The following is a 27,544-nucleotide window of genomic DNA, read 5'->3' on the forward strand; positions in this document are numbered from 1 at the left end:
CACACACACACACACACACATACACCCCAGCCGGTTGACATGGTTCATACCTATGAATTCAGTGACTCAGGAGACTAAGGCTAGGAGGATTGAAAGTGTGAGACCAACCTTAGAAACCTTATGAGTCTCTAAGCGGCTTAGTAAGACCCTGTCTCAAAATAAAAAATAAAAAGGACTAAGGATGTAACTGTGGTAAAATGCCCAGTTTCAATCCCCAGTATCAAAAAAAGAAGTGGGGGAAGGGGAAGAGGAGGAGAGTGCACCCTACATTTCAAAGACAAAATTGCATCAGTATATTTATTAGAAAAAGAATTCTGCCATTATCTTGCCCAGTGACTCTGCTCAATTCTCCTAAGTTCTTTAAAGCTCAGGTTTTCCTTGTGCTCAAAATATGCAACTAAAAATACTTAACAATACTTACATTACCCAGTTTAGAAAATAACTTTGAATTTGTCCAACAAAGATTTCTTGTCAAGATTCATTATTAGAATGCCACACATGTTGAAAAGAGCAATTCCTTTGCGTGTAGGGTTGGAAATTTTGAGAATGATGTTTACTTACGTATCATTGTAGTTAAAATCATTTGGAAAGGTTTAGAGATTTTGCAATTGGGAAATATTTTCTACCCACAAATTCCCTAGCTGTGTATTTCACATTCATTAACAATTAGGCCCAAGGATACTTGGATTTAAATTTGCTTTGGAAACTAATTTTTCCAAATATTTTGTTTCCTAGATCTTGGCTTAAATGATCAACATCAGGTATCAGTTCTACCAACATCTTTTCTCCATGAGGTAGCTTTGTTTGTCCTTTGATCTTGTTCTTGTCCAGCTTCTTAAAACTTCATCTCTGTTGTTAATCTCATCCTTACAGTTTAGTGAGGAAACTATTTCAAATCATTTTTTGTTATATGCTAATCATACATAAGACACAAAAGGTCGTTCTTCCCTAGACCAACTTCCACCTTGGCGTTTTCACTTATTTCATCCTTTTTAGACTTCCATCTGTCAAATCCTTTCCTCTTTCAACTTTCATTCCCTATTATTAATATTATATAACTGAACGCCTTAACCCTGGGCATTTACATGGACTTCATTTACATCTTTACTGCCTAATTGAAATGGTACTCTTCTATGTTACCATTGATCTCTGAGGGAAAATAGAAGCTAGTATCTTCTGTGGACCAAGCATTTTTGCCTGTGCTAGACATTTGTATATGCAGCATCTCTAATTCTCCCAACAGTTACATAGATACTGGTATTCTGTGCTTAAGAATGAGGAAACTAAGTCTAGAACAGGTTAAGTAATGTGTGTCATAGTAAGTAAGCAGCAGAGTCACAGGATTAGATATGTCTCATTCAAAGTCCTTTTCTTACCCTTGTAACATACTGTTCTTTGTAGTTCAATAGATTTGTCTTTTTATCCCCTCTTTCTTGAAATACCACTCCAATCTCTTTGTGGTATGCTTTTTCAGTTCTTTGTTATTATTGTTGTTGTTCTATTTAGGTATATACATGACAGCAGAATGCATTTTGATTCATTGTACACAAATGGAGTACAACTTTTCATTTCTCTGATTGTAGATGATGTAGAGCCACACCATTCCTGTAATTATACATGTACATAGGGAGATGATGTTTATCTCATTCCACCATTTTTCATTTCCCCTGCCCCCTCCCATTCCCTCATTTCCCTCTATACAATCCAAAGTTCCTCCATTCTTCCCTTTTCCCCCACCTGCCCCCCTGGTTATGTATCAGCATCCACTTAACAGAGAAAACATTTGGCCTTTGGTTTTTTGGGATTACCTTATCTCACTTAGCATGATATTCTTCAACTCCATCCATTTACCTGCAAATGCCATAATTTTATTCTTTTTTATGGCTGAGTAATATTCCATTGTGCATACATACCACAGTTTCTTTATCCATTCATCTATTGAAGGGCATCTAGGTAGGTTCCATAATCTACTGTGGAACTCTATTATGAATTGAGCTGCTATAAACATTGATATGACTACATCACTGTCATATGCTGATTGTAAGTCCTTTGGGTATAAACCGAGGAGTGGGATAACTGGGTCATATGGTGGTTCCACTCCAAATTTTCTAAGGGATCTCCATACTGCCTTCCAGAGTGGCTCCACCGATTTGCAGTTCCACCAGCAATGTATGAGTGTGCCTTTCCCCCCATATCCTCACCAACACTTATTCTTGCTTGTATTCTTGATAATAGCTATTCTAACTGGAGTGAGATGGAATCTCCATGTAATTTTGATTTGCATTTCTCTAATTACTAGAGATGTTGAACATTTTTTCATGTATGTGTTGATTGATTGTATATCTTCTTTTGTGAAGTGTCTGCCCAGTTCCTTAACCCATTTATTGATTGGGTTATTTGTATTTTTTGTATTAAGTTTTTTGAGTTCTTTATAGATTCTGGAGATTAGTGCTCTTTCTGAAGTGCATGTGGTAAAGATTTTTCTCTCACTCTGTAGGCTCTCTTTTCACATTACTGATTGTTTCCTTTGCTGAGAAAAAGCTTTTTGGTTTGGATCCATCCCATTTATTGATTCTTGTTTTTATTTCTTGTGCTTTGGGAGTCTTGTTAAGGAAGTCTGGTCCTAAGCTGAATGATGAAGATTTGGGCCTACTTTTTCTTCTATTTGATGCAGGGTCTCTGGTCTAATTCCTGGGTCCTTGATCCATTTTGAGTTGAGTTTTGTGCAGGGTGAGAGATAGGGATTTAGTTTCATTCTGCTGCATATGGATTTCCAGTTTTCCCAGTACCATTTGTTGAAGAGGCTGTCTTTTCTCCAGTGTACATTTTTGGCATCTTTGTCTGAAGTATGAGATAACTGTTTGTCTCCGTGTCCTCTATTCTGTACCTTTGGTCTACTTGCCTATTTTAGTGGCAATATCATGCCGTTTTTGTTACTATTGCTCTGTAGTATAATTTAAGGTCTGGTAGTATGATGCCTCTTACTTCACTCTTCTTACTAAGGACTGCCTTGGCTCTTCTGGGTCTCTTATTTTTCCAAATGAACTTCATGATTGCTTTCTCTATTTCTATGAGGTATGTCATTGGCATTTTAATTGGAATTGCACTGAATCTGTATAGCGCTTTTGGTAGTATGGCCATTTTGACAATATTAATTCTTCCTATCCAAGAATATGGGAGATCTTTCCATCTTCTAAGGGTTTCTTTAATTTCTTTCTTTAGTGTTCTGTAGTTTTCATTGTAGTTTTTTATTATATTGATTCCCAAGCTTTTTTTTTTTTTTTTTTTTTGAGGCTATTGTGAATGGGATAGTTTTCCTAATTTCTCTTTCAGAGAATTCATCACTTATGAATAAAAATGCATTAGACTTATAGGTATTTATTTTATATCCTGCTTCTTTGCTGAATTCATTTGTTAGTTCTAGATGTTTTCTGGTGGAATTTTTTGGATTCTCTAAATGTAGACTCTTGTCTTTGGCAAATAGTGATAGTTTGAATTCTTCTTTACCTATTCATATCCCTTTAATTTCTTTGGTCTAATTGCTCTGGCTAGAGTTTCAAGGACGATGTTGAATAGAAGTGGTGAAAGAGGGCATCCCTGTCTTGTTCCAGTTTTAGGGGGAATGCTTTCACCTTTTCTCCATTTAGAATGATGTTGGCCATGGGCTTAGCATAGATAGCTTTTACAATGTTGAGGTATGTTCTTACTGTCCCTAATTTTTCTAGTGTTTTGAGCATGAAGGGTGCTATATTTTGTCAAATGCTTTTTCTGCATCTAATGAAATGATCATATGATTCTTGTCTTTAAGTCTATTGATGTGATGTATTACATTTGATTTCCATATGTTGAACCAACCTTGCATCCCTGGAATGAACCCCACTTGATCATGGTGCACTATCTGTTAATGTGTTTTTGTATGTGATTTGCCAAGAATTTTGTTAAGGATTTTTGCATCTATGTTCATCAGGGATATTGGTCTAAAGTTTTCTTTCGTTGATGTGCCTTTGTCTTGTTTTGGTATCAGGGTGAAACTAGCTTCATAGAATGAGTTTGGAAGGGTTTCCTCCTCTTCTGTTTCCTGAAATACTTTGAGGAATATTGGAATTAGTTCTTCTTTGAAGGTCTTGAAGAACTCGGCTGAGAATCCTTCTGGTCCCGGACTTTTCTTGGTTGGTAGGCTTTTAATGACCTTTTCTATTTCATTGCTTGAAATTGATCTATTTAAATCGTGTATGTCCTTCTTATTCAGTTTGGGTAGATCATATGTCTCTAGAAATTTGTCGATGTCTTCAAGATTTTCTATTTTGTTGAAGTATATATTTTCAAAATAACTTCTAATTATGTTAAGTATTTCAATGGTGTTCTGTCATGATATTTCCTTTTTCATCACAAATTTTAATAATTTGAGTTTTCTCTCTCTTCATTAGTGTGGCTAAGGGTTTATCAATTTTATTTTTTCAAAGAACCAACTTTTTGTTTTGTCAATTTTTTGAATTGTTTCTTTTGTTTTAGTTTCACTGATTTAAGTTCTGATTTTAATTATTTCCTGTCTTCTACTATTGGTGTCAATCAGTTCTTCTTTTTCTAGGGCTTTGAGATGTAATGTTAGGCCATTTATTTGTTGACTTTTTCTTCTTTTATTGAATGAGCTCAATGCAATGAATTTTCCTCTTACTACTGCTTTCATAGTTACCCAGAGATTTTGATACATTGTATTTGTGTTCTTGTTTACCTCTAAGAATTTTTTTATCTCCTCCTTGGTGTCTTCTGCTATCTATGCATCATTCAATTCTCCAGGTGTTGGCATAGTTTGTATTTTTTATTTTATCATTGATTTCTAATTTCATTCCATCATGATCTGATAGAATGCAAGGTAGTATCTATTTTTTTGTATTTGCTAAGAGTTGCTTTGTGGCATAACATATGGTCTATTTTAGAGAAGCATCCACGTGCTGCTGAGAAAAAAGTGTATTCACTCATTGATGGAATATTCTCTATGTGGCTATTAAGTCTAAATTTTTTATTGTATTGAGTTCTATGGTTTCTTTGTTCAGTTGTTGATCAGAAGATCTATCCATGGTGAGAGAGGTGTGTTAAAGTCACCCATTATTATTGTGTTGTGGTCTGTTTGATTCCTGAAATTGAGAAGGGTTTGTTTGACATACATAGATGCTCCATTTTTGGGGGGCATATTTACAGTTGTTATGTCTTGTTGATTTATGGTTCCCTTAAGCAGCATGAAATGTTCTTCTTTATCCCTTCTGACTAACTTTGGCTTGAAGTCCACATTATCTGATATGAGGATGGAAACCCCTGCTTTCTTACTGAGTCTGTGTGCATGGTATATTTTTTCCACATCCTTTCACCTTCAGTCTGTGGCTGTCTCTTGGAGACAGCATATTGTTGGGTTTTTTTTTTTTTTTTTAAATCCAATCTGCCAGTCTATGTCTTTTGATTAATGAGTTTAGGCCATTAACATTCAGAATTATTATTGTAATATGATTTGTATTCCTGGTCATTTTGGTTTATTTTTGGTTCTTAACTTGACTTGGTTTCTCCTTGATTGACCTATCCTTTGGTGTAGTTCCTCCCTTTGCTGACTTTCATTGTTGTTTTTCATTTCCTCCTCATGGAATATTTTGCTGAGAATGTTCTGTAGTGCAGGCTTTCTATTTATAAATTCTTTTAACTTTTGTTTATCATGGAAGGTTTTTGTTTCGTCATTAAATCTGAAGGTTAGTGTTGCTGGATATAAAATTCTTGGTTGGCATCCATGTTCTTTCAGAGCTTGAAATATGTTGTTCCAGGCCCTCCAAGCTTTTAGGGTCTCAACTGAGAAATCTGCTGTATTGCTTTCCCCCTATATGTAATTTGATGCTTTTCTCTCATGGCCTTTAAAATTCTACCTTTATTTTATATATTGGGCATTTTCATTATAATGTGCCTTGGTATGGATCTGTTGTTGCTTTTTTCATTTCTTGGTCCACTTTGCACTCCATTGCTTTAATTACTAACTCAAACAGCTAGCTTGCTCGAGTTCTTCACCTCCTCATTTAAACTTCTAGAGTACCTAGTAAACAGTTTCTTTCTTGCTATCCATTTACTCCCTAACCACTAAGGCCACTGAAATCTCCCTAACTCCTTAGCCCCTATAACTGCATTGAAACTCCTAAGACCACCAGTAATTTTTCTAATTCCCAATTCAAGTGGACCTGGAAATTGAGTCCTTATCACTCTGCGTTTAATACTTCATATATTCCTTTCTTCTTGAAGCTATGTCTTTAAATTCTGTGACTTCATCCTCATCCTTCCCCGTATACTCTGTCCATTCTTTGTTGTATCTGACTTATTTTTAAATTCTTTTACATCCTCTTACCTCTTGTAAGTGTTAATGTACCCTGAAGCTCTGTCTCAGGCATTGCCTTGGTTAATCTCATCTACTTTAATGTGCTGCTTAGTTCCAAATCTACATCTCTACCTTAAACATGCACTTCTAACTAAGAATATATGTTCAAAACTGAACTCAGCATCTTTCCTCCAGACATGTATACCAGTAGGTAATACTACTATTCTTCCAGCCATCCAAGCTAGAAACCTGGAAATGGTGTTTTTCTTCCCTCTCCCTAACACTCATATCCACTTGTTCACCAAGTATTATCAATTTTACCTACTACTTATTTCTCAAATCTGTCCTCTTCTCTCCCTTTTTCATGAGATCCTTATTAGCACCTATAATACTTGCTATCTTCTAACTTGTTTTTCATGTCCAGTATTGTTTCTTTCAAACATATCCTCTTCCACAGGCAAAAATGACCACACAACTTTCCAGCTTAAATAGATTTACATTTCATATTTTGACTGGGGATATGTGTGAATATATTTTGGTAACTGATGTGAGTTTTTGTTAAATAGTCCCCATTTCCAATTTTGTCTTTTTACCTTATTTGAACTTTAAAAAGATGAAATATCTGCTTATTAAGTGAAGCAAGTAAAACCCTAAACATACAATATACAAAACTATTATAAGTCAACACATCTTATTTTTCTGTGTTTTATGAAGGATCAGAAACAAAAACATTGAACACTCTATTAAAGCTAGACACTGTGCTTATGCAATCCTATGAAGTTAATAACTAAGTTCTCATTTTACAAGTGAGGAAATTGAGGTGAAATTAAGTCCTTTCCCTGAGATCATAAATACAAGTAACAGACCCAGAATTCAAATGCCAATCTGACTCCAGAGTCTGTGGTATTCTCACTGCACCATGCTCTCATGCCCTGTGGCATGCAGTTATAATTCTCAAACGCACATAACTAGCCCTTCTCTCACCAGGTAGTATTCTGAATTTGTTACACGTGTAGATTTGAACAGCCTACCAGTACCAGAAATTGGGCTTTGGGGGGAAAATGACACAATACACAAAAAGGTATGTTGTAGGAAAAGTGACCTGGCAGTGGTTCAAGGAGAAACTAGACATTGAAAGGCCACCAGGAGGTCTAAGGGCATCTTGAACAAAAGTAATGAAAGTGAAATCTAAGAGAAAGTGCCCAATACATGGCATGTACCTATAGTCCCAGCTACAGAGAAGATGAGTCAGAGGGATTGTTTGTGCCCAGGAGTTCTAGGCTATAGTGCACCTATGCTAATCTGGTGTCCACAGGAAGTTCAGTATCAATATGGTGACCTCCCAGGAGCAGGGAAACCACTAGGTTGCTTAAGGAGAGGGGAACTGACCCAGGTCAGCAATGGAGCAGGCCAGAATTCCCCTGATCAGTAATGGAATTGTACCTGTTAATAGCTACTACACTCCAGCCTAGGCAACATAGTAAGATCCCACCTCTTAGAGAGGAAGAAAGGGAATGTACTTAAAATCAAGGCATTAAAGAGCTTTTGAAAAAAAATATGGTAACTTTTTATGAAAACCTCTCAATTCTTTTAAAATCTTAACATTTTAAAGTAACATGTCAGTCTATTATTCGAATGTGCTACATCATTTTTGCTTTCATAGCCTACCAATGCCAATGGGTAAACTCTTAGAGCTCACAGAATTCTTTCATAGATATTATATGATTTCATCTGCAAAGATCCATATGGACTGAGTAGTTGTATTTTTCTCATTTTATGTATGAAGGCACTTGCTTAGAATCTAAGTGACTTGCCCAGAGGTTACAGCCCTATAAGTACTACTCTGAGCCCCCATTCTTTTTTCCACATTTTGTGCTTTACGAAGACATATTCTGCTTCTGCTAAATCAAATAATATTTTCTCAAAGCCAAGGAGCATGTCAGAGTCCCTCTTCTCAGCATTTGAGTACCAACTTGGCAGCATATTAGAAAATAAGAGTTGATTAGATCAGACAAAAAGTGGGTGAAGAACAAGAAAAGAACTTAGCTCATAAAATTAGGTTGCTGGTCTATATTTTACAAACAGGATTCTTGTATACTTTAACAAGTTATAGGTACATGATGCATTTTTCTTAGACATTTCATGTATTATCTGTGAACATAATGTTAATAAAAGTATACCATGGTTGTGACAAATCAGTGGCATGCCATGTTAAGTTCTTCACTCATATGCGCTATCCTGCACTGTCTAATTAAAGAAAATCAAGGCTCTTCTGCTCTAACCTCTATAGAAAAATAATCAGAAAAGTTTTTAAAACAGGGGGCTTGATAGTAATGTTATATACTGACTAGTACAGTTGATTATTTATAGATCATTCCATTACCAACAAAATTGGACCTCAGACAGCTCCCTTGCATTCTGCACACACACAGTCTTATTTTAGCATTGTTTAGAAATACTGTGGCTACTACTTCCTGGGTGGTGGTCAACTTTTACAGTATTTTTTTCCTTGTTTTAAAATTTACCCAGATGGGTTTTCTTGATTTTTTTTTTTGCTTGTTTATTCTAATTTATAGTTACATGTGTGAGTGGTATCACAGTCATTTCTAAGAAAAACAGCTGTGTTTTAAAACAGTAAATAATTTACAGACAGCTGTGGTGCTGCCCACCTTTTTTTTAAGAGATACCATTATTTCCTTTACTAGATTAGCTATACAGGTGTTGGAGGAGAAACAAAATTTAGTTCAAGTAAACATCTTTGTACTAGTATATAGAATTAGACTGGACTCCCTTGTTTTTATTTTTGTTTTTTTATTCTCTGGCATTTTAGAAGGTCATAGTTTTTGGCCATTAGATTATTCTTAGTAGTTAATATCTTCACCTATGGCATGATATCATCACCTGAGGAGATGATATTGATGAAATCTTTTTTTAATTTTAATTTTTTATTTTTTAGTTATACATGACAGTAGAGTTTATTTTGACATATTTATACAAACATGAAGTATATATTTTTTCTAATTAGGATCCCAGTCTTGTAGATGTACACGATGTGGAGATTTACTGTGGTGTATTATATATGTACATACAAAAGTCATGTCAAATTCATTTCACTCTTTCCTGTTGATATTGATGAAATCCTAAAATCCCATTTTTAAAGTCGATGTGTATTTAAAAATTAGGACAAAGTCCTTTGGAATGTTTATTGTTGCATAAAAGTAAATAAATTTTAGGAACATTACCATTATTTTCTTATTCAAAAATACTAACAAGTGTAATTACATTTAGAGGTGGAATATGTGTATACCTGTTTTGTTGGTTGGTTGGTATTTATTTTGTTTCATCAGTATGAAGGTATTTCATATTGAATGAAGATAAAAGAAAACTGACCTCCTATACCTTTTTGTTTGTTTGTTAAATCTCCACTCAAAGGAATCTTTAGACATGGTGAGTATCAAAGAGCTCTATATCAAAATTCTGACTATATCACTTATTCACTAGATCACTCTGAGCAAATAACTTAATGCTCAGGCATTTCAAAGTTAACAAACTAAAATCAAATGTTTTATCTTCTTCCTTCTTTCTCAGACCTGTCCTTCTTTCTGTATCCTGTAATTGGTTTGCTGGTACCTTGCTAGTACCACACTCCATTCAATTGCCCAATCAGCAATCATAGCAGTCTCTGCCTCTTTATTTTCCATATTGACTAAGCCAACAAATTCCACTGATACTGTCTCCTACACTAATCCCTCTGATCCTGCACTGTCCAACATGGTAGCTACTAGAAAGTTTGCTATTGGATCACTTGAAGTGTGACAGACCAAATTGAGATGTGCAGTTAAGTGTGAAACATACTCTAGATTTTGAAAACAAGATGTTAGCTCAGTGGTAAAGTGGTTGCCTAGCATACCTAAGGTCCTGGGTTCCATCTCTAACACTGCAACAACAACAAAAGAGAATTGAAAAGATAGAAAAAGATCTCAGTAATTATTATATTAATTTCATCTCAAAATAGTATATTTTACAGTGGGTATCAAATAAAATGTATTGGTGTGTTTCATATTTTTTAGTGTAACTGCCAAGTTTATAGTTATGTTTGTGGCTTACATTGTATTTCTCTTGGACAGTGCTACCATAGTCCATTTTGTTCTTAGTCAAACCCTTTTCATTTCTCAATGTCTCTGACAGCTGTTAACTGGCCTCCCACATTCTGAACCTCAATAGGAATGCTCTTTCTGAAATGGACATCTGAAAGTGTCACTGCTCTGAGACTTCTCATCACAAAACTGAAGGTCCTGTGTGCAGTAGGCACGAGTCTTCATTGTTTGATTCCTGCCTGCCTCTCAGCCTCATCTCTCTCCTCTCCACAGGTCCTGCTTTCTCTCGCCTTGTGCTGGATATCCCATTGATCCTAAAATTTTGTTTTACCCTCAGTGTACCATGTTGTTTTACTCATCTAAAATGCTTTCCCCTCTCTCCACCTCCATCAGACTTGGAAGTTCCACTTTAGCTTTCAGAACTTTGCATAGGCTCCTCTTTGCTTCCACCCTTGTAGCAGTTCTTCCAACACCTTTCACTTAGTCCTGCCTGACTCTAAGTTCCTTCAGGGTAGGGGCCATGTCTTGGTCACCCTTACATCCACCTGTTCTTCCATAGTACCTGGAGTAGAACAGGTACATTAATTTGGTAAATTTTTGTATAGAACCATTCCAGAAAGCTATATCTTGTGTATCCTATGGCTTCAGGTAGTCCCAACATATTGCAAAGTACTGTTATTGCAAACCTCAATGGAGGAATATAGTTAAGGCTTTCCAGCAAAGTACCTGGGATTTCCCACAATTCAGTTAAGAAGGATGAAGCAGTAGATGCTACTGGAATTGTCATAGTCACAGTGAGCTGTAGAATGAGGGATGGGATTAAGAAGGAAATGTTTTACAATAAATAAAGACATTTTTTTAAAAAAAGGGAATGTTTTGAAAAGAAAGGAGTTTGAATATGAGAGTTCTATAGTACAAGATGGTTACCGATGAATAAAACTGTGGGTTTAAGGTTAAAATTACCTAGGTTTGAAACCTTGCTTTGCTGTTTGCTGATCTGTGACTTTGAGTTAGTTCCTTAACCTTGTTGAGACTTGGTTTCCCCATTTGTAAAAGAGGAGTAAGAGCAGGTAGTAATATGGCACCAAATTTACAGGATGACTATGAGGATTAAATGGTGATGTGTGTAAAAAAACATTAACAGTTAAAAGTACCTGTGAGGGCTAAGGCTGGGGCTCAGTGGTAGAGTGCTTGCCCGGCATGTGTGTGTCACTGGGTTCAATCCTCAGCACCACATAAAAATAAAGAAAATAAAGGTATCATGTCCATCTACAACAAAAATATTTTTTAAAAGTATTTGTGACATAATTGCCCTGAAACTCAGTTTGATTGGGGAAATGGGGAGTGGAAGATTATTTTTTGGTTTACATTACTTTTTAAATCTATAATGCTGGAAAAAAGTCTCAAAACAGCAATTCTGCCAAAGAATCACCTTATTCCATTTGTGTCTCTGCTCTGATTAGAGAAGTAGACCAAACATAGTTGTCTCGTTTATACTCAATTCCTCCTCTCACACCTCCCCTTCAAATCACATCCCCATAATTATTTCCTGTCATTTCCAGTTTCTGTATCCCCACTTGCTGAGAAAAGCAGAAGTAAGGGAGATGTGAAGGTTTGGGGATTTCTAAAAACTGTTTGTAAGTCCTTATTGTTCTGTTCTGTTAAATTATAGTTATGTGAATATAATATTTGGCAGATTTTTTCCCCTGGGAAACATACAGTAATTTCCAAATTTAAGAGTTTTGTTTGTTTGTTTGTTTGTTTGTTTGTGTGTACCAAGGATTGAATCCAGGGGCACTTAACCACTGAGCCATATCCCCAGCCCTTTTTTGTATTTTATTCAGAGACAGGGTCTTGCTGAGTTGCTTAGGGCCTTTCAAAGTTGCTGAGGCTGACTTTGAACTCATGATCCTCCTGTCTCAGCCTCCCAAGCCACTGTGATTATAGGCGTGTGCCTTGGTGCCCAGCTAAGTGTTTTAACCTTTCACAGGAAGGAATTACACTGTGTTCTGCATACACAACATGGCAGCTGCACAATTAAAAGAGTTTATTAAATTTGAGGCAGAACCCACCTATTTTTTTCCATGTGAGAAAACTGGGCTTATTTTGCTTCAAGGGCACAGAGCACATTACCGAACCTGAATTAGTAGGGTTAAACTTGTGAGGTTGCTGTTTTTACATCAAAGATGGTAGAATACTGGCAATTCCATGAGGTTTGTAATAAAAAGCCCTATGGGGGGTGTGTGTGTGTGTGTGTAAAATGTGTCATGTATAAAGGATGCTGTTTAAATGTAATTGTGTAATTTAAGGAGTTGTTAAAACTAATAACATCTGTATCCACCAGTTGACTTCCCAGTGTGCCTTTTATAGCCTCTTCTCTTTTTCCTTCATAACCTCTTCTTCCCTTCTCTCATCCCATCTGGGTATGTAATCCTGACTTACATATAAATCATTTTCTTGCTTTTTATTGTTTGGGTTTAGAAAACTCAACAGTAGCTGTGTGAGGAAAGGACAGTGTTGTCACTATTAAATGTAGGCTTCCTGGAGAAGGTAAGCTGAACATCGTCTTTGGTTCATGATCTAGCTTTGTTCTCTGGGAGCCCTATCTAGGGAAGTCAGAGAGTATACTGTAGGCAGAGCATCTGACAGAGCTATTGTTTAGATCAGGTACATGACTTCCAACAGAACTATGGTTAAACAGAATGGGCTGTTACTTTCTGTCCCTAAACTCACCATGGCTTTCCTCCAGCATTCAGGAGTACACCAAAACAAAACTTCCTTGCATTTTCAACAAAATGTAAGTCTTCACTGATGGTGGCAACAATGTGGGAACCCCAGGCTCTTGTTAAGACAAGCCATGGAAAATACTCAGGCATTCTATGCTCAGGTTAAAATAATAGTAGAATGTCAGTGGTGATCTTGATAATAAGAGTCCTTAGTGTGGCTATCAGTTGAGTCTCTTTCTAATCCAAACTCATTTCTCTCCTCCTCCTCCTCGTCTTTCTCCTTCTCCTCCTTCTTCTCCTCCTCTTTCTCTTTCTCTCTCTCTATCTCTGTTTGATATGCAACTGTCATCCTGGGATCTCCCTTCACTATCTTCCTGGGGATTTCCATTGCCTCTCTCCTGTGTTGGATCTCTCTTTCCTGCCTACCTGTTACTTGGGTTAGTCTCTTTAGTGGGAAATTCTCCAGGAACTTCTTAAAGAAAGGTGCATGGGGCAGGAGTGGGTGGGTAAACTTTTGAAAGCTTCCATTTCTGAAATGTTATTTTATCTTATTCTAATATATGATAATGTGGCTGAAAATAGACTTCTAGGTTAGAAATAATGTTCTTGCAGAATTTGAAGACAGGGCTTCATACTTCCAGTGTTATACTCTTTTGTTTGTGAGAGATTTGTTGTTGTTGTTGTTTATTTGTTTTGTACTGGAGATTGAACCCAGGGGTACTTAACCACTGAGCTACATCCCCTACTCCTTTTTTTTTTTTTTTTTTTTTTTTTAATTTTTTTTTATTTTAGGAAAGGATCCTGCTAAGTTGCTTAGGGCCTTCTTGAGTTTCTGAGACTGGCGTTGAACTTGCAATCCACCTACCTCAATCTCCCAAGTCTCTGAGATTATAGACATATACCATATGCGTGAACCAGTATTACTCTTGAATATATTCTGAAATCTGATGTTTTCTATGTGATGTGCTGTATTCCTTTGGACGCTTTCAGAATCTTCTGTTTAGTGTTCTAAAATTTTACAGTGGTGTGTCTGTTTTCAAGGAACTGTTCTATTCTAGAAACCTTTCGTTTGTGAAATTTTTTTTAGTTATTTTGTTGATGACTCCTTTACCTCTGTGATTCCTGTTCTTTCTCTCAACCCAAATAATGAACCCTCAGACTTCCTCTCCTATCAGAAGCAATATGTATTTGAGGAGGTGGGAAGCATGAATCTAGGAATCAACTGTTTCTTCAACAGCTTTTACCTAAATTTTAGTTAAGCCACACATCTTCATTCAGCTTCATTTCTTTTCAATACTAGAGTACTAGAGTCTTTTGAGGAATTGTGTTGACTGGCCTTCCTCCCTCCCTTCCTTCCATCCTTCCGTCCTTCTGTCCTTCCTTCCTTTCTTCCTTTCTTTCATCTTCCCCTTGAGTTGCTGGCAATTGAACCCAGGAACTTGTGCATGCTAGGCAAATGCTACCACTAAGCCACACCCCAGTTCTGTGTTGATTCTTAGCCACCACTCTTCATATTTGACTAAATTGGTCTCAAGGTCAGTTATCATTTGTCCATTTGCTTTCTTTTTCCTAAAAATTATGTTGTCATTTTCCAAGTCTGTGAATTTGTCATTTTAGAGGCTATGTGATAGTTTTAATGACATTTCAAGTGCAATTAAGATTAGATGTGTGTGTTCAGTTTGCCTTCTGACAGAGATCAACACAAAAATCATCCAAGTCTGTGACAATGCCAAAAGAAAACTTGTTTGTTTTTCCTTTCTCCTCCTCCTTCCTCTTTTCCTTCTCCTCCCTTGTTTTCTTCTTCTTCACTATCTTCTCCCTCTTTCCCTCTTTTCCCCCTTCTTCTTCTCCCACTTTTCTCCCTTCTGATAGAGTGGAGATTGGGAACTCTAAATTCATAAATCCAGACTGTATTGTTTAATAATAGGTAACATTTATTAAATACTTTTCAATGTGCTTTGTATCTGCATACATTATCTACAATGATTCTCCTAATAACCCAGGTAAGATCACCATTTGACAAACAGTGAAACAGAGACACAGAGAGGAAATGTAACTTTCCCAAGGTCACAAAGTTTATGCATAGTGGAACTAGAATTTCAACCTAGGCAGCCTGACACCAAAGCTTTTGCTATTAATTGTTATCACTATGTTATTGCATAATAGACAGCAAATGGAAAAATCTCTTTTATGTGTTTGTTCAGTTCCTTTTAATATATAAACCCTTCTGCTTGCACTTACAAAGCTGGATAGATGTCTCAGAACATTAACTGGAGCTGTCCAAGATGTCTTTTTATGTAGTTGGGTCTTTTATATATTTGGGGGTTTTTCATATTTTTATTGGTGCATTATAGTTGTACATACTGATGCAATTTGTTGTTACATATTTGTACATGCATACAGTATAACTATAATTTGACCAATATAATTCCCCAGTATTTCCCCCCTTTTGAAAATTTTTATTTATTTATTTATGTTTTGTGATACTAGGGATTAACCCTGGGGCACTTTAACATTGAACTATATCCCTATCCCTTTTTGTTTTCTATTTTGAGACAGGGTCTTGCTAAATTGCTTAGAATCTTGTTAATTTATTGAGGCTGGCCTCAAACTTGCAATCCTTCTGCCTCAACCTCAAAGGACTGGGATTACAAGTGTGCATCATCATACCTGGCCATGTTACTTCTCTTTTAATTATTAAATGATGTCCTTTGAATCTGAAACATTCACATACTTTTCCAGAGTGAGCAAATTATTCCCTATACTTGGACTGGATCTAGAATTCTGGGGGAAATTTTTAATAAACCTTTAAAGGTTAGTTTAATCTTCCTGAATTAGGTGTTTTTTTTTTTTTCCTGAAGTTAGTTTTTAATATTCAAAGTATCTATCTATTCCTGCCTCATAGGATAAAGGAAACACAGATATCATACAGAGAAATAAAAAAAAAAAAAAAAGAATGCATATAAATGTTTGGAGAAAAGTCACACTGTGAGTCAGGAGCCAAATCTTCTGTCTTCTAGACAGCTCTGAGTCTCACCTAGCTGGGGAAATCCATCCAGTCCAACAGTTTAATCATTTTTTAAAAGGCTGGATAACTGTGTGGGTGCTAATGGCATCAGAGCAGACAGTGGTGTTCAGGAAACACATCCCACACTTGACAGGATGTTCCCAAAGCAGAAAGGGCATTTTTCTTCCTCAGTAGAATTGTTTCATTGACTAAGAACAAAGATGAGATAATTGAAATCTCCCTAAAATACCAAAGACTGACAAAAGCAGGATATAGCACATAGTGGGTTTAACATAAACCAGTGGGATCATTTATGACATCATAATGAAGTAATTAAACTTTGTGTATATTTTTCCCAAGACATGCAAAGGGCTTTATCAAATGTCAGTAGTTTTAAATCTCCTGTGCACAAAGAGATGGAGGTAGGACCCCATCTAAGCCTCACCCTTCTTGGAACTACTCCACCAAACTTAAAAAGCCCACAGTGCTTACATATACCCAGGAAAACTCCCTGCTCCCTCCTTATCCCAGTTTCTGCTTTTTTTACCAAAACACTTCTCTTTTCATCATTTTCCAATTCTCCCATTTTCATCAAGTGCTACTCCATCTTACATGGTATATATAGTTCTTGAATAGTTCCAACAAAACAGCATTATTAATTTTCCTTTAAATAAATAATGACCTCTCTTCTTTCTGTTTTTTTTTTTTTTTTTTCTTTTTCTTTTCTTTTTGTGGTGCTGGGGATTGAACCCAGGGCCTTGTGCTTGCGAGGCAGGCACTCTACCAACTGAGCTATATCCCCAGCCCCTAAGAAAGAGGTGAGAGGATGGAAGGTTGTGAGCCTCCAAACTGGTCTCATTTGTTTATTTGTTATTTCCACAACCTAACAGTGCTAGGGAGCTGGGGACTCGAACCCAGACCTCAAGCATGCCAGGCAGGCACTCTACATAAGGGGCTATATCGCCAGCACTCTCTTCTTTCTGCAAGCAGCAACACCTGTCCAAGGTGAGGCTGAGACAACAGCAGCTGAGCAGCAGGCAAATGAAAATATGATGTGACTATTTGAAATCAGAAGCATTGAGCCACAACTTTGGTGGGTTTCTTGTACTCTACTACTTGGTGGCATTTTCATAGGAACACTGTCAGATATGATAGTCACTCAAGAAATACGTAGTCATCATCTCTAGAGCAGGGGTTCTTTTCTTAAGACTTGGCTGAAGAGAAAAATGAGAGAAACAGAGATAAAGAATGGAATGAAATAGGGTATAGGTAGCCTTCAGAAGGTAATCACATCATAGACACATCATAGAAAACTCCATTGTACTAATATAAGTTATGACTTCCCTTGTTGTTTTGGCTGTAAATTTTGTGGAGAGCACAATGCATCAATTACAAACATTATGTTTGTGGTCTTCAAGTTCTGGAATACTGCCCCAGTAGAGTTCTTCATAGTCTTTGTCCCAAAGGGCTTTTTATGTTTCTTAGTTGGGGAGAAGTAATTGTCAAAATTAAAAACTTCACATGAAAACAAACTTCTTCTTGCCTTCTCTTGTCTGCCTTTGACTTAACCCCATTATATCCTGAATTCTAGCCAGACTCAAATAGGAAAACCCCCACCCAGTACCATCAACCCTAGTTTAATCTCTACATTACAGTGAGATTGTCTTTTAGTAAAGTAATAACATAAAAAAATGGAGAAGTATTTCCTGGCTCCAATCTCCCAAACAATTGTAAGATATTAGAAGTTGGTATTCATTTATGTGGAAAGAGTATGCAGGATATTTGTGCTTATTTTAAGAACTTATGTTGTTCCAGGATTTTAAATATCCCCACTTATAAATAACTAAAAACAATCTTAACATCAGCATTCTATTTTAAATGAATTTGCTTTCATTTATGAGCTCAGGTTCTGAACTGCAGTTCTGCTAATGTGTCAAGAGAAGGCAGATCCTCTAACAAATGTTAGGTGATGTTGATATTATTGGTCAGAAAACCACTGTTTGAGAACCATTGCTCTGGTATTAAAATCTGCATCTTTAAAAAGAAAAAAAGGAATGATAAGACCTAACTCGTGGAATTCTCTTGAAATTAAAATGAGATAATGAAAGCACTTATCATGGTGGTTGTCCAATGAACATAAATTTATGGTAGGAAAAAAAAGAGGCACACACTAAATCCCTTTACATCCTCCTTGGTGTAAGAACTCACATGGTTTTATGTGAAAAAATGAGACCTCCAAAAGCTTAAACCCATCAAATGAATGATTATTTGTTCCACAAACCCTCTACACAACTCCAATTTGCACTAAAACAGCTGCTGGATGTGAAAACAAATTCTACTTTAATCCAGCTCCCCTCCTACCTCAGGTCCTGTAGAGAGAAGAAAACTATTCTTGAATTCAGGAATCTACGAACTTTTATGATTCCTTAAAAGCTATTTATATTCATTTATTTCACATGTGGAGATAGCATCAGAAGCCACCAGGAGTTGACACTTAGCTGCATTATCCAAGGAGTACTGGACCCTAACTAGATGGATCAATTTGAAACATGTCCCCAACTAAGGCTAAGCTTAAGTACAGCTTTTCCTTACTAATTTATTAAAGGAAGAGAAGTTTGGCAGAAGGTGGAGAGGTAGATTAATGAAGGAAATGTGCTGGGCATGGTGTCACACATCAGTAATACCAGTGACTCAGAGGTGAGGCAGGAGGATCACAAGTTCTAAATCAACCTCAGCAATTTAATGAGACCCACAGCAACTTAGCGAGACCCTGTCTCAAAGTAAAATATTAAAAGGACTGGAGATGTAGCTCAGTGGTAAAGTGCCCTGAGGTTCAATTTCCAGTATCAAAAAAGAGAAAGAAGGAAATGTACTTCACTAACACATGGCCTTCCTGGACCACCTTATCAAATAGGCCTCTAGTTGTTTCTTAAAGTCATTAAAAGGAAGAGACATTGTCAGAGGGAACATCCCCTGAGAGCCAGATGGTTTTGAATTACCACTTTCTCTGAATTACCACCCAGAAATGCCTTGAATAAATCCCCGATTTTTCTTAGCTCCCTTAGTCTCTAAATGAGAAAACACTGACTTCCCTCATAAATTGCTATGAGAACTAGTAGAAAATTGTCAAAAATTGTCTCACCTTTACATACAAAAAATAATACATAAATTGTGCTATTTTAAGTTTTCTTTCCTTTTTCTTTTTGGTACCAAGGATTGAACCCAAGGGTACTTAACCACTGAACCACAACCCCAGCCCTTTTTTGTATTTTATTAAGAGACAGAATCTCGCTGAGTTGCTTAGGGCCTCACTAAGTTGCTGGGGCTGGCCTTGAGCTCACGATCCTCCTGCCTCAGCCTCCCGAGCAACTGAGATTACAGTCATGTGCCACCATGCCTGGCTACATTTTCATCTATGATGATAAATTTTCATAACACTGTTAAGGATAGTGAAGGGGGGAGGGGAGGTGTAGGCATAGACAAAGGTACTTTATTAACATTTTGCAAATAAAGAGATCTCAGCAAATAAATAAAACTGGAATTCAGTATTCCTAACTCAGGCCAGAACCCAAATCACAGATCCTATGCTGATATAAATATGAATTTGGAATAGTTCATTCAATTTCTATTAATAAAAAGGAAGAATATTAGATGATTGATGTACCTTTTCACCAAATGTTAGTGTAGAATAAGAAGCCAGTCATTATTCTCACTAGCTGTCTTCCAATTGCTGCCTCTTATTGTGTAGGCAGGACACTGTAAATTCCCATTTGGGCTGACTTCTGCCACCTCTGGGCATTGGCATTGCTGGCCTTGAGCCACACCCAGGCTTTACCCCATCCAGCTCTGTGTGTGTCTGCAGTCATGTAGCGACTCCCACAACCAGGCTCCACACCAGCTCTTTCTCATTTGCACAATTATCCTGAAGCCTCCTACTCCATCCCCAGTGATTCACTTTCTGTTACACACAGAAAATAGAATGTCTCAGGAGGAAAACCATTTCTGCATGCATACCATGCATTCACACACCATACTATCAAACTTTTCTATATTTAAATACGTCCTTATCCTTCTTCCATCTCAGTTGAAGAGATGTTCTCTTCACCTCTTCTCTGGATTCTGCCTCTTCCTGCTTTCTCAGGAACCTTATTCCAACCGTTGTCACTTCTGTGCCTATGTCTTCAGCCTCTACCTTGCTACTGTTTTTTTCTGAATAAAAGGTAAATCTTCTCAAGTCTCTTTCATCTTTAAAGAACAAATCCAAAAAAGCTGCTCCCTTTACAGTGAAGCTTCTGGGAGGTTGGATTTTGAAGAATCCATACCACTCATATCTGAAATAAAGAGCAGAACTGATTGTTCATCAAAACAGAGCTGTGCATGCTGTCCATGCAAAACAAACTGAAATCTTGCATAGGGTTTAGGGAAGCAACAGAAATCTCACTCCTATTCCCTATGGGATCATCAAATTATTCCACTGGGTCCACATATTGGTCCTTATCTTACATGACTGATACTTAACCCTCTACCTCCTTCTTAAAATGTTCCTTACAATCTCTCTCTGGTCTTCCTAATATTTCTTCTTTCTTTCTTTCTGATCATTCCTTAGTCTCCATTATAGGATTTTCACATCACCCTCTCCCTTAAATAGTAGTATCCTCAGGTTTCATTCTCTGCTTTCTTCCTTTTATCCTATTTTGTTATAGCTCATCTACTCTCATAACTCCCCAAGTCTTTATCTGCAGCCCAGAACCTTCCCCTAAATGCTAGAGCCACATAACCAACTACCTAATGAACATCTCCTACTTGGAGATATCAAGAGGTCTTCCTCTCAAGAACCTGTCTTGGTACAATTATGTGTCTTGTGGTCCAAATCTTCCTCGCTTTGTCCTTCCCTTTATTTCCCACATCCAGTCAATGACTAAGTTTGCTCAGTTCTGCTTTACTAGCTCTCATCTCTTCATCTTTATTGCTAGTTTTATTATGTCTTGCCTGGATTACTGCAGAAGCCTTCTAATTGATCTGTCTGTTCTAGTCCAGCCTTCTTCCAATCCATAATTTTGATCTCTCTAAAATAGTAGTTATTTCACTCTCCCATCTTAAATCCTTTGCTTATCCCCCGTTGCTTTCAGGCAGGAAAAGACTTATCAGTTTGCAAAGACCCCTGTAATTTGACCCCTGTGTTTATTCCTGCTATATTTCTGGTACCTTCTGCTACACCTCTGCCTGAGCCACATTTGATACCTTGCAGTTTCTCAAATTCAGTGTGCTGATAAAGAACACAATCAACATGCTGTTCCTTGTCTTTGGAAGCTCCCATTCCTTTCCTGGATAATTGGTCTCAAACTTGAGCTGTACTGTCACTTGCTCTGTGAAGATTTCTCTGATCACCCTCCTTACCCTGAGTCTGATGGAAACACCCCTCCCTGTCCTCCCTTTTTGCACTTGAGGTTCATTGTACCTTTAGATCTGTATCACCAACAGTCCCTGCCCTAGTGACTTAGAAGGTTCTCAGTAATGTTGTGGATGAACTAGCTTTTTTACTTTATCAAGACCATGATTTTAAATAGATACGTACACACACCCACAAGCACACATATTGTACGTGCATGCCCAAAACAGAAACAACAAAACAAAAACCTTGACTTTGACCAGCCTCTTGATCCAACTACCATTTTACAGAAAAGTTAGAGACTGGAGGTTCTGTTATGTGATGCCAGAGGGAGGCAGTGAGCAATACCTAAATGTGGGAAATTTTTTAAGAATGTTTTAAGAATAGCTCCATTTCTTTAACTGCAAGGGAAAAAGGAAATGGAGGAGGAAGACAGTATAGTGGCTCACATCCGTAATCCCAGCTACTAGAGAGGCTGGAATAGAAGGATCACAAATTTGAAGCTAGCCTGAGCAACTTGGTGAGATCCTATCTCAAAATAAAAATTTTAAAAGGACTAGTAGCTCAGTGGTAGAGCACCCATGGGTTCAATCCCCAGTACCAAAAAAAAAAGTGGAAGAGGAGCTTATAAGAGACTTAAGAAAGTCATTAAGCAATTGCACATAACTTTTTTATATCTTAATTTTAAATTCAGAAATGTGAACATTGGATATTTTAAATTAATGAATTATTAATTTTTTAATTGTGATAATGAATCATTTTTAATTTTTTAAGGCTCCTTATAGTTATCTCTCTCTCTCTCTCATTTTGTGTGTGTGGGGGGGGCGGGGGTATAGAGTGGAGATTGATTGAACCAAGGAGCATTCTACCACTGAGTTTCATCCCCAGCCCTTTTTTTTGTGTGTGGTACTAGAAATTGAAGCAAGGGCATGCTACCACTGAGCTTCATCTCCAGCTCTTTATTTTTTAGAGACAGGGTCTCACAAAGTTGCCCAAGCTGACCCTGAATTTATGATCATCCTACCTTAGCCTGTTGAACAGCTAGGATTACAGGTGTGTACCACCACACCCAGCTTTAAAGTTATCTTGTTAAAGAACTAGCATAGATTTTCTTATTTCATAGACATCAGAGCCCAAAGGTTTTAGACATTTTGAAAATCTATAGTCCATCTAATCCCAGGAAGTGCTAGAGCTAGAGCCTACAGAGGAGGAGGTAAAAAGTTGTAAAAATGGAAAACGAAATTATATTTGCTTTTTAGGATTACTCAGAAAAAGCGTTGCCCTCATTGGACTCTCCCATGTCCCAAGCAGCTTTTCTATTTCCTGAGCACCCCCTACGCAGTTATTTCTAACACTTGTAGCCCTGCCAATTATATTTTTACCCTAAGGTCAGGAAGTACTTTTCAGCAGTTTTATGCCAAAACTAAGTAAGTATGTCACTAGTGAGCTTTAAAAAAAAAAAAAAAAAAAAAAAAGATTTTCTTATCTTTCTCTACAGGAGATAAATCAAATTGGGGTAGAAGCCAAACTAGACACTGTTTGCACCAAATTTTAATCTGAAATGTTCTTACTCTTCTGATTTCTAGAGAATTGTCCTTTAGACATCTTAAGGATAATGGAGAAATAGTAGTCAATATAGAAAACAACCCAAATCAGAAATGTGTTTCTTTTAGTTAGTATGTAATAGAGTCATATTTTTAACATATAAGATTGGCAAAAATCCAACTCTAACAACCTCTGTCCTTTAATTGATATATTTAGGCCCTTTATACTTTATGCTTTTACTAGAATGTTAGGGCATATGCCTGCCAGTTTATTTTTTTATTTTCTGTTATCTGTTTTTATTGTTTGTTTCTTGGAATTGTTTTCCTGCCTTCCTGTGGGTTACTTGAATTTTTTTTAGAATTCCACTTTTATTTCTCTTAGTGGATTTTGGGTGTTTTTCTTTTCATCTGTAGCATCTTTAAGTGTATCAAGGATACATATTTGTGGTCACTTGTTCTAGTTATAACTTATATCACAGTCTACTGGTGACTGCCTCTTTCTTGGTCCTTTGGCTAATAGGGAACAGGCCTTTGTTGTTTGTGGTATTTGGGTTTTGTTTGTTTATACTACATGTATTGGCTTTTCCATTCCTTATGTCCTGAGGCCCCTAGCCAGTTTGCCTTTTTTTTTTTTTTTATGTATATATTTTTTAGTTGTTGATGCATCTTTATTTTATTCATTTATTTATATTTGGTGCTGAGAATCAAACCCAGTGCCTCATACATGCTAGGCAAGTACTCTATCCCTGAGCCACATCCCAGCCCACCAGTTTGTCTTTTATCCCTAGCTTTAAAAGTCTTAGGACTGGGAGTATAGCTCAGTGGTGGAGTGCTTGCCTAGCATATTCAAGGCCCTGAGTTCGATCCCCAATACTACCAAAAAAAGTCTTCCCACGTTTATTTTATATATAAAATGTTTTAGTTTTGCTTGTGGGAGAGATAGGCTGATATATAAAGTCAAATACAGTGGTGCATGCCTGTAATCCCAGCAACTCAGGAGGTGCAGGCAGGAGGATCACAAATTTGGGGCCAACCTTTGGCAACTTAGGGAGACCCTGTATCTAAAAAAATTAAAAGGACTGGGAATGTAGCTCATGTAGATCATGGTCAAGCACCCCTGGGTTCAATCTCTACTACCATGAAAACAAAAGAAAAAAATATATGTGCTATCTTCCAAATATTATTTTATTTTTTTATCTAACACAGAATTAAGTTGAATTTTCTTTTTCTTGGCTATTCTGAGTATACCTTTGACCCTGGCCTGATCCAGCTGTGGAATTTACTCCAAAGGAAGTGGGCTTTTATAACTGGACTCTCATACTGTTTGAGGTTATTGCCTTTATTCTGCCTTCTCATGTTTCTTTCCTGTGTCTTTTCTTTATTCTCCTTTGTTTTTGTTGTTTTCAGAAAGCTGCTGTTAATGGAGACCTTTCAACCACAAGATGGTGCCCCAGAGTAGTTCAAGCTTCCTTGGGCCTTCCCTTCCTTGGGTCTCCACCTTTAACTTAATATTAGTAAACTCAGGGCTGTTTATTTGAGCCAGGGTATACCTGCAAAGACCCATTTGTATTTTTTGTCTCCCTAGCTTCATGGAAAGTTTAAAAATCAGTATTACTTTTAGTATTTTTGTTTACATTATTTTCTATATCTTTATAATTTTTTAGAAAGGAACATGGAAATTTTTTAAAAGTAATTGTAATCCCTATTAGTGAATCCAGTTGCCTTTTTATATCTGGACTCATTGAAAATAATCTATAATGGTACAACTTTATAAAAGGAATAAGTGGAGCCTGGTGTCATAGCACATGCCTATAATTTAGCTACTTGGAAGACTGAAGTAGGAGAATCAAAAATTCAAAACCAGCCTAGATAAGTTAGCAAGGCCCATCTTAAAAAAAAAAAAAAAAAAAAAAGCAAGAAAAAGGAATAAATTTATTCTGAAAGAAATATACTTTCAATGTCTGAATCCATGAAACAAACTGTTTTAGTATAAATGCTTACCATCTTGAGCCTCCTTTCTATCCCAGTGGGTTCTAGAAACTCAATTTAAAAACAACTGAACTAACTAAATAAATATATGCATACACACACATACATATGTACACATATATATGCATATATGTATATATATTTAGTTATATGTATATATATGCACATATAAATATAGTTTTATTTATGTGTAAATAAAAACAACTGGACACATCTCTGTTTAGCAACCCACCCCTGGATCTAGTGTAACCTGACCTGAGGGTAAGTATTATGCATTAATTTGTAATAGGAAACATTTTCCTCAGGCTTTCAAAGATGGAAAATTATTAAGAACTGTTTTCTTACCCCATTTCCAGAAATCAGAACCTAACCATTAAGATGACCAGCTAGAAAAATCACTCCACTTCAGATTTTTCCTTTGACCGTTTTGGATGCTGGCTTTGTGTTTTTTAGCTCTTGGATGTAGTTTCTCAACTAGCCAAACAGAATCTGCAACTGCTGGTCCTGGGCCGGAAGCACATGCTAACACAGCGTTTCCGGTGGAGAAAGGATGAGATGGAAAAAGTGCAAAAGCAAGCCAGCTGTTTTTTTGCTGATGACATGTAAGTAATGGAGGTAACAGGTAAATTACACTAGGCTCTAGTCATCTGCTTGTTTGTTACCTACTTTTGCCATTTTAAAAATTCATGTATATGTGTATATACCTCATTCAAAAAATGTTTGAGGCAGCTTACAAAAATATAGTTTCTACAGCAGAAGAAATTTAAATTGATGAAGAAATCAGAATAAAAGAAATGGGAGGAAGATAAGTCAGAGGTGAGATTACTTAACAGAACATGGGAAATACAATCCTAATTTGATCTTTTAGCAACTATTCAACAAATTTTAGCAACTTGACTGTGCTTGGTTAAACAGCATTGAACAAGGCAAAGTCCCTGCCCTCTTAGGACTTATAATAAACAGGTAATATCTTTTTAGGTAGTGATCAGTGCTATATAAGGCAAAGTAGAATGAGATTAGGTAGGGGTTAGATAAAAGGGTAATGGTCGAAGTGGTCAGAAAAGACCTTTGTGAGGGGGTAAATCTAATGGGAAGGAGGAATGGTGGAAAGAGTATTTCATATAGAGGAAACACAAATATTCACATAGCCACTATACATGTACCTATAATCCCAGCTACTCAGTAGACTGAGGCAGGAGAATGGCAAATTTGAGGCTAGTCTGAGCAATTTAGCGAGACCCTGGGAAAAGGACTGGAAATAATCTCACTGATAGAGCTTCTGTGTCCTTGGGGTCAATCCCCAGTACCACCAAAAAATCAAACAATAAAAACAGTCCTGGGGACAGAAATAAACTTGGCTTTTTGTTTGTTTGGTACTGGGGATTGAATCCAGGGATTTTTTTGCCACTGAGCTATATCCCCAACTCTTTTTACTTTTTATTTTGAGATGGGGGTCTCACCAAGTTGCTGAGGTTGGCTTCAAACTTGCCTCAGTCTACCGAGTTGCTGGGATTACAGGTGTACACCCCTGCACCCTGCAAGGTTGGCATTTGTGAAGAAAGCAAGAGGACTGCTATGAATTGGCTAGAACAGTAACGGAGGAAGTATTTAAGTTTTGAGGTAATAGAAAAGGCAGGGACCACATTACAGAGGATCTCATAGGTCCTGGTAGACAAACAAGGGGCTTAGATTTTATTCTGAATACAAAGAGAAATTTGTTACTGAGTCTTAGCTTCCCATTAAGCCAAAGGAGTGTGGGAAACATGGTCAGTTTAAAAAAAAAAAAAAAATGTAAACTGTCCATGAAGTAAAAAGAAAGCAGCTAACCAGGAGGAGCACCAATTCAAAAATACATGTGAATTTCTAATGTGCATTTAGGTTTAGGCTGATGACAAAAATTTATTTCTCACTTTGCTTGGATGATGATTAGGTGTGTGCCTTAGCCCTAATCCTAGGTTTCATTAGCTCCAATGTGTTAACCTCCAGTATCATTAGTATTCCCCAAAGTATGTATTCCTAAAAAGGGAAAATGATTCTCTACATGAAGCAGGAAGCCAACTTCTCATCTGAATCCCAAACCAAGTCCCTTTTATCTTTTGTTGGGAGAAGGAACCTCCATTTCTCCAAAAGAAAATCACATCCTTTTCATGCAGTCACTTTAGGCAACTTTGGTAGTCATTAGGAGTGCATGCTTGGTACAGATTATAGCCCTGCCACTTCCCATCTGGGAAAGGTATTCCTTTCCCTGTATCTTCATTTCTTCATATGTAATCTTCCTGATGTTGGGAATGTTAAATGAGGTAATACTTACAAATTATACATGTTAAACTCTTTGCACAGCACCAACTATGTGGAAAGCATCTATCTTAATTATTATCATTTTTATTTTTCTTATATGAAAGAATTGGATAAATACAGTGTTGTACCAAGAAGTCTATTGGAAGTT

The 27,544-nt window shown here is 36.8% G+C and overlaps 1 protein-coding gene across 2 annotated transcripts in view; it reads left to right on the forward strand.

Annotated features, from left to right (window-relative positions):
• The window catches only part of Prorp (protein only RNase P catalytic subunit), a 142,243-nt gene that overhangs the window by 110,077 nt on the left and 4,622 nt on the right, over positions 1-27,544 (forward strand). For both annotated transcript variants that reach the window (XM_047541481.1, XM_047541482.1), the window contains exon 6: positions 25,552-25,700. In XM_047541481.1, the coding sequence (XP_047397437.1) occupies positions 25,552-25,700 (149 nt within the window). The remainder of the gene's footprint in view (positions 1-25,551; positions 25,701-27,544) is intronic.

Source organism: Sciurus carolinensis, chromosome 2, assembly GCF_902686445.1.
Source record: "Sciurus carolinensis chromosome 2, mSciCar1.2, whole genome shotgun sequence".
NCBI classification, from domain to species: Eukaryota; Metazoa; Chordata; class Mammalia; order Rodentia; family Sciuridae; genus Sciurus; species Sciurus carolinensis.